Source organism: Entelurus aequoreus, linkage group LG17, assembly GCF_033978785.1.
Source record: "Entelurus aequoreus isolate RoL-2023_Sb linkage group LG17, RoL_Eaeq_v1.1, whole genome shotgun sequence".
NCBI classification, from domain to species: Eukaryota; Metazoa; Chordata; class Actinopteri; order Syngnathiformes; family Syngnathidae; genus Entelurus; species Entelurus aequoreus.
In genome coordinates this window covers 42,599,638-42,613,382 of record NC_084747.1, presented here as the reverse complement: position 1 = coordinate 42,613,382, position 13,745 = coordinate 42,599,638, and the positions used below count along the sequence as shown (strand labels likewise).

General features: G+C 38.1%; 1 protein-coding gene across 2 annotated transcripts in view; it reads left to right on the top strand.

The window, feature by feature from the left end:
* The window catches only part of ghra (growth hormone receptor a), a 129,659-nt gene extending 117,573 nt beyond the window's left edge, over window positions 1-12,086 (top strand). For both annotated transcript variants that reach the window (XM_062025716.1, XM_062025717.1), the window contains exons 9-10: window positions 2,633-2,862; window positions 2,932-12,086. In XM_062025716.1, the coding sequence (XP_061881700.1) occupies window positions 2,633-2,862; window positions 2,932-3,577 (876 nt within the window). In that variant the 3' untranslated portion in view covers window positions 3,578-12,086. The remainder of the gene's footprint in view (window positions 1-2,632; window positions 2,863-2,931) is intronic.
* The last annotated feature ends 1,659 nt before the right edge of the window (window positions 12,087-13,745 follow it).

Sequence of the window (13,745 nt, the reverse complement as noted above, 5' to 3'; positions counted from 1 at the left end):
ATATAATATTATAATTGGGGGTGTCAAAAATAACAAGTTAACTGATTTCATTAATCACAAGAAGTATTGCATTAATCATGTATATCAGCATACTTGCCAACCCTCCCGATTTTCCCGGGAGACTCCCGAATTTCAGTGCCCCTCCCGAAAATCTACCGGAGCAACCATTCTCCAGAATTTCTCCCGATTTCCACCCGGACAACAATATTGGGGGCTTGCCCTAAAGGCACTGCCTTTAGCGTCCTCTACAACCCGTCGTCACGTCCGCTTTTCCTCCATACAAACAGCATGCCGGCCCAGTCACATAATAAATGTGACTTCTACACACACACAAGTGAATGCAAGGCATACTTGGTCAACAACCATACAGGTCACACTGAGGGTGGACGTATAAACAACTTTAACACTGTTACAAATATGTGCCACACTGTGAACCCACACCAAACAAGAATGACAGACACATTTCGGGAGAACATCCGCACCGTAACACAACATAAACACAACAGAACAAATACCCAGAACCCCTTGCAGCACTAACTCTTCCAGGACGCTACAATATACACCCCCCGCTACCACCAAACCCCGCCCACCTCAACCCCGCGCCCCCATCTCAACCCCCCGCATCCTTCTCCCGAATTCGGAGGTCTCAAGGTTGGCAAGTATGTATATCAGTGGTCCCCAAACTACGAACTACTCGAATACGGCCCGCCAGCGTCCAAAATCCGGCCCGTGGGAAGTCTCAAGTTGTTGTTTTTTTAATTTGTCCGACCGCTTCTATGTTAGTTACCTCTCTTTGTTTATAATGTCTATTTTCTGCTGCATCTACTCCCTATTATATGAACCCCTCTTTATGTTGCAGCTGTGACATATACTGTACATCAGGGGTGTCCAACTCATTTTAGCTCAGGGGCCGCATGGAGGTAAATCTGTGCACACGCGGGCCGGACTATTAAAATCATGGCATTAAAATAATGACAACTTCAGATTGTTTTCTTTGTCTTACTTTGGCCAAAAATAGAACAAACGTATTTTGAAAATATTACAATAAAAATAGTGTGCTCTCTATCAAATCAAAATACACCCTGACTGGACTTTAGATAAAACTGTTACCAAGTTTTGAGCAACGTGACGTGTAAGTAGGGGTGTAACGGTACGTGTATTTGTATTGAACCGTTTCGGTACGGGGGTTTCGGTTCGGTTCGAAAGTGTACCGAACGAGTTTCCACACGGACATATTAAGTAGCGTACTGCACTTTGTGTAAACAATGCACAACACGCGGCATGCTAGCAGCGACCGGGCTACGACAACATGTAAAAGCCAGAGCTGGAAGACCCTCCTGCCTCGTTAAGATCTCCCGTTTGGGAACACTTTGGCTGCGCGATACAACACTGGAGGACGGAGGTTTGTCGACATTGTTCAGCAGCTGCTTCTGACAACACGTCAAACATGCTAACCTATTTGAAGCGTCACCACCGCATTCAAGCAGCCTCTCCTCGGCGAGTCAGGCAGGGCTAAAGCAATAACAAATGTTTTTTATAGCAGCAGATTTAAGACCATATTGCATTAGAAACTAGATTTTGACCCACTTCTATGGTGGAAGAACAATAAGCCCATATATTCTCTTACTGCCAAGTTAGCCAGGCTGGGGGGGGGGAGAAAAGTTAATCTGAGGCTGAGTTGACTTGAAACTGTTTAATGTTGCACTTTTTGTATGTAGAAGAAAAGTTTTGTCATTTTATTTAATCTGAGCAACAACTTGAGGCAGTTTAATGTTTATTAACGTGGACATTTGAGAAACTTATTCGGGTGTTACCATTTAGTGGTCAATTGTACGGAATATGTACTGTCCTGTGCAATTTACTAATAAAAGTCTCAATCAATCAATCAATCAAAAAAAGCACTTTATATGTAGAAAGGTTTTGTTAAGAAACCATTCTGAGCCTTATCTTATTTAGTTTTTATTTTATACATGTTGACCACATGAACCCTGGCAATGGACCCTGTGTGTATATGTATGTTATGCCATTGTTTACAAATTTGGTAAATAAATAACCAAAAAATGTATATTTTGTTGTTTTCTTACTGTACCGAAAATGAACCGAACCGTGACCTCTAAACCGAGGTACGTACCGAACCGAAATTTTTGTGTACCCTTACACCCCTACGTGCAAGTAAAACATAATGACAATAAAGTTGCATTTGTGTTCAAATATAGGACAATTTTTTTGAGTTAGTTCAAATCATGCAAGTAATTATTCCAAAGTCAAAAGTGTGATTAATCCCATTGCAAAAAGAATCGTTTAACAGCACTAATTGTAATACGACCTTTGTAGTGTTGCATAACTGATGTTTATTTTTTATTTATACCTAACTACTCATACCGCCTACAGCCCCTCTCCACCTACTCCCTGTTCATTGTCTATTGCGTGTGCTTTTAAAAATAAAGGAGCGGTATTAAATGGAATGCTACCAAGTGTTTTCTGAGTGATGAAAACACTTGAAGAGCTTCATTGTGGAGCATCATGCATCAACCTTATGTCAAATTAACAACAGTGACAAATTAGCATTAGAATTTTAGATGCATGTGTTGTTTTGGCTCTTAATAGAATGTGCAATTTTATCCATGTGCAGAAAGGGAAGCTGGAAGAGCTGAACTTCATTCTGGGTGGTGGAGGTCTGGTTGGCGGTCCCATGTATTCAACGGATTTCTACCAGGATGAGCCTTGGGTGGAATTCATCGAGGTGGATGTGAAGGACCCTGACACTGGAGAGAAGGAGGACAACCAGGCCTCGGACACCGAGAGGCTCCTGAGTTCCTCGCAGCCTGTCAGACACAGGGCTGGGTGCTCCAACGCCGTCAGGTACTTCTCTGTTCCTCGCTTAGAATGGAATCTGGAGATAATTGTTATCAACCATCTTGTCCGCATCAGCTTCCCTGAGGATGATGCCGACCGGGCGCGCAGCTCCAACCCGAACCGGCCCGATGAAGACGCCGTCGTACTCTCGTCCACGCTGCTGCCGGGCCAACCCGACGACAGAGAAGCCTCCCTCGGCATCGACCCGGCGAGAGGGGGCCGGTCGCCTGTCCCCTGTCAAAGTGGACCTCCTCCGACGTGGGTCAACACGGACTTCTATGCCCAGGTCAGCAACGTCATGCCCTTTGGGGGCGTGGTGCTGTCACCCGGCCAGCAGCTCCGCATCCAGAAGGAGGAGGAGCCCAGCGAGACGAGGCGAAAGGAGCTTCAGTTTCAGCTGCTGGTGTTGGATCCCGACACCCCAGGCGACACCCAGGCTTACTGCACCATGCCCAACGAGGGCTACCAGTCCAACGAGCCTCCGCCCGCCGCAGAGGCGCCTTACGTCCCCCCGCCATCCCCCCAGCTCTTTGCCCCGGTGGCGGCCTACACCGTGGTCCAAGAACTCGACAGTCAGCGCAGTCTTCTGCTCAACCCGCCCTCACGCTCCCCCTCCCCCGCACCGCCCACCGCCCCGTCATGCCTGTCCCAGCGCCCTCTCAAAGACCTCGCAGCCGCAGAGTACGTCACCCCGGACATGCTAGGGCTGCTCTCGCCCTGAGGAATTTTTAGTTTTTCCAGGTGATAGGAAACAAAACCACTCACATCGAGCCAAGCGGACATGAAGATGCGGGTTTGACTTCAGGTAAAAAAGAAAAAAAGGGAGTCAAATAAATGTTCTTCAGTGTGATTCTTCACAACCCCCGAACGTGTTGGTCCAGAGAGGGAGGAGCGTTTTAAAAAAAAGCAATAAGCATCAGTTTGATGATTCGCTGAAGTCTTAACCTCGCAGAGAAGCATGTTGGGGTGTTTATTTCCTGCTACATCATTCAGACAAGAAGTATCCGCCATTTTTGATACCTCTTTTTAATCAACGCAACTTTTTTTGGTTGTACTCGTAATATTCTGCTACCGGTGATTTACAGTATTTTTATGAAATGGTTGTTGTTTTTTTGCTTTCTTACATACAGTAAAGCACAAAATTATTTTTTATCCTCCTGAGAATTTTCACTGGTTCTCATGGGGGATATACTCCAGGCAAAATTTTGAGTAGAATATATTTGAAAACAATATTTTAAATGAATTTTAAAGTATTAGAGGTTGCACACTAGTTTATTGAAAGCCTTGATGATCGGTGCATGTATTGTTTAATGCCATATTTCATATTTAAAATTGTCTTTTCATGAGTGGGAATTGAAAAAAAACAAAACACCAATTGGTTTATTTGAACTGAAATTTAAAATATTCATACATTTTCTATACAGCTTATTTTTATTAGGGTCGCGGGTAAGATGGAGCCTATCGGTCCATGTACCTTCCTTCATTCTATTTCCAATTCCAATACGCAAATCAAAAAATAAAACTAGGGCCGTTTTTAGATTTTTATTTTATATGGCAGATTTTAAAACAGAAAAAAATGGTTGATTTTCATTAAAATATTGCCATTAAATTGAATTTTGGGCTGCTTTCCTTTTATGGATTTAAATTTTTTCAGGTACCGTATTTTTCGGAGTATAAGTCGCTCCGGAGTATAAGTCGCTCCGGAGTATAAGTCGCACCGGCCGAAAATGCATAATAAAGAAGGAAAAAAACATATAAGTCGCACTGGAGTATAAGTCGCATTTTTGGGGGAAATTTACCAACACCAAGAATAGACATTTGAAAGGCAATTTGAAATAAATAAGGAATAGTGAACAACAGGCTGAATACGTGTACGTTATATGACGCAAAAATAACCAACTGAGAACAGGCCTGGTATGTTAAATGTTAAGAGTCATTCAAATAACTATAACATATAGAACATGCTATACGTTTACCAAACAATCTGTCATTCCTAATCGCTAAATCCCATGAAATCTTATATGTCTAGTCTCTTACGTGAATGAGCTAAATAATATTATTTGATATTTTACGGTAATGTGTTAATAATTTCACACATAAGTCGCTCCTGAGTATAAGTCGCACCCCCGGCCAAACTATGAAAAAAACTGCGACTTATAGTCCGAAAAATACTGTAACTGTAACATCTTTGTTCAGCAGGAGCCCTATATATATAAAAAAGGGTCATTAAATAGTTGTCCAAGATTTGTTTCAGAAAAAAAAATAGAAAAAATGGTCCGAAACTTTTTTTTAGGACTCCTGCTGAACAAAGATGTTACAGTTATGCTAAAAACATGCTGAACGCAAAGGAAAGGCAAAAATACTGCTTCCGGTTCAATTTGTCATCACACAGATAACCATGCTCGAAAAAACTGCAGCGAGTGAAAGTTAAAGTTAAAGTACCACTGATAGTCACACACACACACACACACTAGGTGTGGTGAAATTACTCTCTGCATTCGACCCATCCCCCTTGTTCACCCCTTGGGAGGTGAGGGGAGCAGTAAGCAGCAGCGGTGGCCGCGCTCGGGAATGATTTTGGTGATTTAACCCCCAATTCCAACCCTTGATGCTGAGTGCCAAGCAGGGAGGTAATGGGTCCCATTTTTATAGTCTTTGGTATGACTCGGCCGGGGGTTTGAACTCACGGACCTACCAATCTCAGGGCGGACACTCTAACCACAAGGCCACTACACCAGAAGTTTCTATTTAAAGACAAGACAAGACAAGACCTATATTGAAACACAGTATTTGACGTCACATTCTGCAGACCGGTCTTGTTTTTAGCGACTTCCTATTTTTGGTTCCTTTTTTTTAGTTTTAATTTTTCCTATATAAACAATACAATGAAAATTAAACAGTCTTTTCTACCTAGTTAATGCTTTTCGAAACGAAAAAATAAAACTTTCTATTTTAATTAAATGTTTTGTTTTTCAAAATAAAATGTATATTTTATTTTTATTTTTTTCAATTTCCACTGATGACACTAAAATGCGATGACCAAAAGATACACTTCCCTCCCGGGGACACGCCATTTTGTAAGCTGTGTTTTTGTCCGAGGCTGTGGCTCCAAAAAGTGCTATTACCGGTATGTACTTTATCCACTTTTTTACATATACACTGTAACTCTGCATTAATCCAACACATTAGGTTCCAAATATCACATACAACAAACTAACATTGTGGGACAGGAGGACACAAATGCTAGCAACACTAGCTTAGCTATATTAGCTCCAGTGCTAACAATAACACTCACATTCTTTATTTTCATATGTAGCAAAAACCTGCTTTTTTAAAAATATGTATTTATTGTTTTACAAAGCTGTGGGCTCATCTAACTAGAGGCGCGCATCCATGAGAGGGAAGTGTTTCCTTTTAAGAGGCAAATTAACTCTCACTTTTACCTCCAAATTTGGCCAAATGAATAATTTTGTGCTAACTTGTTCAGTATACCACAAATACACGGAATGTCTAAATATAAACTGTGACAAACTACACTATATTGCCAAAAGTATTTGGCCACCCATCCAAATGATGAGAATCAGGTGTCCTAATCACTTGGCCCGGCCACAGGTGTATAAAATCAAGCTCTTAGGCATGGAGACTGTTTCTACAAACATTTGTGAAAGAATGGGCCGCTCTCAGTGATTTCCAGCGTGGAACTGTCATAGGAGGCCACCTGTGCAACAAATCCAGTCGTGAAATGTCCTCGCTCCTAAATATTCCAAAGTCAACTGTCGGCTTTATTATAAGAACATTAAATCGTTTGGGAACAACAGCAACTCAGCCACAAAGTGGTAGGCCACGTAAACTGACAGGAGGGGTCAGCATAGTGCAAAGACTTTCTGCGCAGTCAGTTGCTACAGAGCTCCAAACTTCATGTGACCTTCCAATTAGCCCACGTACAGTACGCAGAGAGCTTCATGGAATGGGTTTCCATGGCCGAGCAGCTGCATCTAAGCCATACATCACCAAGTCCAATGCAAAGCGTGGGATGCAGTGGTGTGAAGCACGTCGCCACTGGACTCTAGAGCAGTGGAGACGCCTTCTCTGGAGTGATGAATCACGCTTTTCCATCTGGCAATCTAAAGGACGAGTCTGGGTTTGGAGGTTGCCAGGAGAACGGTACATTTCGGACTGCGTTGTGCCGAGTGTGAAATTTGGTGGAGGAGGAGGTATGGTGTGGAGTTGTTTTTCAGGAGTTGTGCCTGGCCCCTTAGTTCCAGTGAAAGGAACTTTGAATGCTCCAAGATACTAAAACATTTTGGACAATTCCATGCTCCCAACCTTGTGGGAACAGTTTGGAGCGGGGCCCCTTCCTCTTCCAACATGACTGTGCACAAAGCAAGGTCCATAAAGACGTGGATGACAGAGTCTGGTGTGGATGAACTTGACTGGCCTGCACAGAGTCCTGACCTGAACCCAATAGAACACCTTTGGGATGAATTACAACGTAGACTTGAGAGCCAGACCAACATCAGTGTGTGACCTCACCAATTGCGCTTTTGGAAGAATGGTGGAAAATTCCTACAAACACACTCCGCAACCTTGTGGACAGCCTTCCCAGAAGAGTTGAAGCTGTAATAGCTGCAAAAAAGTGGACCGACATCATATTGAACCCTATGGCTTAGGAATGGGATGGCACTTCAAGTTCATATGTGAGTCAAGGCAGGTGGCCAAATACCTTTGGCAATATAGTGTAACTCCTACTTATCAAGGTGGCATGGCACCTTGCAGGATGCTGCTGCGTGGCGTTCAAGGACATTAAGGAAAATGCCAGTTGAACCATGCGAGGTTGACCAAAAGGAAAGCACAATGCAGTTTATGGACAGGAGTTCTTACTAGTCCTGCCTTTTTGTTTTCTTTCATTGTACTTAGTAAAGGATTTATTTTTTATCCCGTAAACGTGTAGCAACAGTAGTGCTGCTAATGAACAGGCTGACGCTAAGCATTGCTCGTAAACTACACACGCTTATATAACCAGAGTTTTATTGTAATTGTTTTGATACACGGCAAAATAATTCAGGGATGGCGACAGGAGGGAGTGGAAAGAATGTGAAGGTTTGTAATTAGCTCATTAGCTTTATTTTGTAAACTAAACACGGCGTTAGCAACCTGTTGCCATGGTTGCATCGCTAGCTTGTCACATTTGTGTTGATGTATTTTTAGCTAATTATAGGCGTGTTGACACTAGATGAACTAGCAAATATTTTCGTATTCATTGTGTTGCGGGGAACTGGCGTGCATATACGGCTAAAAAAAAACATCAAGAAGCACATAAACATAATTTTCACTTGGATTTTGTTCTTCTACCCTTCAATTTTTATTTGGGTAGTAACCACTTGGTGTCAGGGCCAAACTGAAAATAAATACATACATATACTGTAGTGATATTATGAATAATACAATCAAAAAGTTAAAAGAATGATATAAGGGGGGGAAAAAGTAATATTCAGTTTAAAAAGTGGTCATCATACAAAAGTAGTCAAGTCATCTTCATTGAGATATTTGTCTCATAATTTTAATTTTTGGAAATGATTACTTTTTTTTCCTGTAATAGTAAGATTTGACCCTGATATTTAAACTGCATTCTTGTACAATTAATTTTTTTCTTTCTCTTAACCTCTAAAGGCTTAGTGGCCACATGCGTGGACAGCACCTTTTTAGCTCTTTATTTCCAAAATTGTGTACACTACTGAATTAGGGTCTTATGCCCACTTATGTGGACACTTATACTGCCATCTGGTGGTGTCAGAAGAGTATAACATACAATGGAATTTGAAAAAAAAAAGTAAAAATAAGAATTAGCATGTCACTAAACATAAAGTACACGTTTGTGTACTTATGGACTAAGTACTAAGATGATTCTTAGTTTTTATTCTAATCAGGGTCCAATAAGCCCAAATAGCAAAGAGAAATAAAAAAAAGCATGTAAACAAACAGCTTGGGCCTTAAGAGGTTAATGTTATGACTCTATTCAAGTACAATTTAGACTTTTTCACTTGAACATAACGCCCATTTCTCGTAGTATTATGACGTTGTTTTTGTGCAATTACTGACATTTTTTTTCCTGTCAAAATTAGCCAAATATCACAACTTTTTTCATGTAAGATGACTTGTTTTTTTCTCCTCGTAACTTTGGTACTTTGTCATAACTTCATGTGAAATTATTACTATTTTCCTTGCATTATTACAAATTGATTCTCATTAAATTGCATGGTTTTTCCTCATAATAACCCAACTTCATTCTCGTAAAATTTGGGGTACTATGTAAAATATATTTTTCATTGTGAAATTACTTAGCATTAAATTGTAGCCTTTTTTCAAGGGAAATTGTTACACTTTCCTTCAATATTACGACTTGATTCTTATTTAATTGCCTAGTTTTTTTCCGACTTGATTTGAGTCAAATTTGGAGTATTTCGTAAAATTGTCTTTCTCATAGTAAAATTACTAAAAAAAATTTTTAAAAAATACGTTTTTTTCATATAAAATGTATTCTCTTTCCTTGCAATATAATGATTATTAGTATATTAATATTTATATTAAATTTATTTTATAATTATTAATAATTAATGCAATTAATTATGTTAATGCAATTTATTATAATATGTGTGGTTTTCCTTGTAATAATATGACTTGAATCTAGTAAAATTTTGTAGAATTGTTTTTTTCTTTACTCTAAATTAAAATATAGCTTTTTCCCCCCTTGTAATTTTACAATTGTATGTTATTAACATAATTATGTTATTTAATTCTAGTAATATTTTTTTCAGTGTGGCCCTAATACTCTCTTCCGAACAAATCAAACTTTGAACATTTGCTGCCTGGCTGGTTATTAAAAATATTCATATTCGGCCCTAGTGTATGACACACTATTACAATGTGATGTATTGCTCTAAGGCCTTTTTTTCCCCCACCGCTGGTGTTCTTGAAAAATATTGCAATTTTTTTGTGTGTATTAATAGCAAGTATAGGCTTAGAAGGGGGCAAAACAATGGCAATCCATAAAGAGCTCTAATATGACTGTATCCTGCTCATTTGAAAATGACACACACACACTTACGTATGCCATATAAAAATGTTACCTTGTTATTACCATGGCTGTTGCAGAAATATTGTGATACACTGACTGGACACGTCATTAGGTACACCTGCCAGATACCCAATACAAGAGCTGTACAAAAATCTGCTTTTACAAACATACTATTTTCTGTATGTAATAATGCAACAATATGTTTACTTTTGTGGTCATGTTGGATCTGTTTAGTGCAGGTTTATCTACTATAGGTGCATATACAATATTTACTTTTGTTGTCACTTACCCCAACATATTCCTGCTCAGTACTTCTTTCATTTGCTAACCTAATCAAGCTCCCTTAAATGCTCTCACTGGGTATTTATTTACCTAAACTGTGTTCTTTGGAGAGAGGCAGTTGTTTATTAAAACTCACTAAAATTAACCTAATTGTTTGATACTGTTTTAGGTTGCATAAGATAATAATGATAATAGATTTTATTTGTAGAAGCACTTTACATTGAACAAACAACCTCAAAGTGCTACAGTGCTTTTAAAAAAACAACGCTATAACCACAAATAGCTGCCCAACAAGTAAAACAAATAGTCAAATAAAATAAAAACTAGAACAGCCTAATAGCTAGAACTAGCACACATATTTCTAAAAAAAAACGTTTTTTTTAAAAGAAGGGTTTTTAAGCCTTTTTTAAAAGCATTCACAGTCTGTGGTGTCCTCAGGTGGTCAGGGAGAGCGTTCCACAGACTGGGAGCATAGTTCGGAGCTTTGTCCTCGGAGGTTGGAGGAGGTTAGCCTGTCCGGAGCGGGGGTGTCGTGTGATCTCTTTGACCATATGGTGGTTTATGAATAACTATATTAAAACATGAGCGACAGAACCAATGTTGTAATAGCGATAAGGAGCCAACTCCCGAGCCAGCATTAATACTGCTAATGGGTCGATTCCAGCGTAACAGGAATGAGTGTCACGCCAGATGAGTAGCGCATGCAGAGGTAAAGAAATTGGAGTATTGACAGGAACATTTTGATCCAAGTAAGGAGGAATGTGCCGTAGAGCTCAGTTATGAATTATGAATAAACAGGGATACAAGGACATGTTTTCTTTATGGAAAAGTCGAATATTTGCGCCGAGATTTGCAAATGAAAGAACAAGTTTAAATGTTCTGCGCTTTTTCTTTTCCTCTTGGAGCTTTCCGTGCAGACAAATGGGTCATTTTTTTGTTTTGTTTTTCATTGCCCGCCCCCAATGGGTTTATCAGGTTTATTTCCGAATGTTACAGACACTTTAGAAGAAGCACTTTGTAGGCACAGTGTGCTCCCATGAGAATTTACTGAGATTACACATGAAATGTAACGGTAGAGTGCACTCATTATACGTTATTGTCATTTTAAAATGTTCTTTCTTCTACCTTTTCTAGTTTACCCTCGTGTGATAGACTTTAGGTAATGGCCGACATGCTACAATTCTAAACAAATCTAAAAGTTACAAGAATAAAATAAATTATGAGTTTATCATGACATAAGACTCTTTTGAGTTTTTTCCCTACAAGAAATGTTTGCATACTATTCTGACTTTATTTTTATAAAACACTTAGTTTTTTTTGGTGTAAGGTTATGACTTGATTCTCATACAATTAGTTTCTCGTAATAGTCGAATAAATTACTTGTGTTTTTTTGTACCTTTTATTATGAGGACTTTATTTTTACATCAATTTGCTTTTTTTCTTGTAATATAGATGTATACTATAACTGTACTGTATTCTCTCATAGTCATGAAATCATTAGTTTTTTGTGTAATAGAATGACTTTATTCTCATACTTTTCCCCTCCCCTATGACGGGTTACTGTTTTTTCTGTGTGATATTAGCACTCCCCCCCTTTTTTGTCATTAAACCATGATTCTTCATTACTAATTAGTTATTTTTTTGTCATTGCTTTTTTTTTTTTGCTATTTTTTCTCAGAATATGAGAGGACTTTATTTCCATAATCTTTATTCCACGTAATACTTTTAACTTGCTTTTTTCCCTTGTAACTTTATGACTTATTCTGATTAATTTACTTGGTTTTTTTTGTACTATTTTTAAAATTACTAGTTAGTTTGTAGCTACACAAAAAAATGTATGGCAATACTATGACTATTCTACGGAGGGGAAACATTTTTTTAAAAATATTTTTTATTTTTATTTTTAGACATGTATCTCGTGCGCACGAGAAAGTTTCTCGTGCGCACGAGATACATGTCTAAAAAAAAATAAAAAAAATTATAATTTATTTTTATTTGTATTTTTTTTATAACTTTATAAAAAGTTTCTCGTGCGCACGAGATACATGTCTAAAAAAATATATATATATATATTATTTAAAAAAATGTTTTTCCCCATGTCCCTTTAGGGGCTCCGTACTATTCTCATAAATTCATCGGGGGTTTTTTTCTTAATGACTTTTTTCAAAAAAAAAACCTTGGGTTTTGAATCTGTTTTTATTTTTTCCACATAGTTTTATGCCAAGTTACTGGGTTACATTTTCTAATGACATTCTAACTTTATCCTCATAAAGTTAAAATGTTTTTTCCTGTAAATACTATGGCTTTATTTTAGTAAATGAAAAAATGTTTTCTCGTAATAATATGACTTAATTTTCATAAAGTTTTAAATACTAATATGACTATGTTCATAAAAGTACTTAATTTTCCTCTTGCAAAAGTTTGACTTGATTCAGTGATAGAACTTTATTTTAGTAATATTTATTTATGACACATATATATATTTCCAGTACTAGTAAAATGATTAAAAACTGTTTTTCTGATCCTAGTTTTTGTGATTTTCTACTAAATTCTCATGAGAACACCGCATCAATTGTGTGAATATTATGTTGATTGAATGGGTTAGATATATTTGCTTTTTCTATTAATTACAAAGTGACTATCAATACGTGTATTGCTATAGTGTTTGTCTATATAGATTTATACGACACTAGCACATTGATGGAATTGTATTGTAATGGGGTATTTTTATATTAGCAGCAGACGTGAGTAGACTGAGGTAGTTTTAGTGAAATAGTTACTCTGCCTACATTCTACTTCATTATTATTATTATTAACAATGTTATTTCCACATTTTTATATGGCAAAGTCTTCTGGACTGCAGCTACTTCTTGGTTTTTGTGTCAAGTCAGCTGCTTTTTTGTTGCTTTGTTATAAAGCCTGGAAATCAAGTGGAGGGCTAGAAGTTGTTGTCGGCCAAAATGTTTTGAGAGTTTTGGTCTTCTCAGATTGCTACGGTAGAATTTTCATCCATGCTGTTCCATATAAAAGCTATGGACAGTTTCCGCCGTCAGTGATGTGATATTGTTCTCTTACCAGTGTTGGTATCTGTGATTAATAAAGCTTGTATGTATACCACATTTTCACTGTACCGCGCTTTTTTTTTTTTATTCAGAAAGTGGCCTTAGACCAGTGGTTCTCAAACTTTTTTCACCAAGTACCACCTCAGAAAACCATAATCACCAAAAAAAAATAAAAAATCAAATAAAGTAGCGTAGTAGGCCTAAGTATTCATCAGGTTTCATTAAACAAGTTTATTTACTATTTTTGGCCACTTTATCATTACACACAGTTTGAACAGTAACACTGTGTTTAAAGATAGGAAAATAAATTAAAATGAAATGGACTTAATTGCACAATGCACATAAAATATTAAATCTTCGACCCAACTCTCTCGTTTGAGTCACACATCAAGAGTGTTACTAAAACGGCCTTCTTTCATCTCCGTAATACCGCTAAAATTCGTACCATTTTGTCCACTAGCGACTCTGAG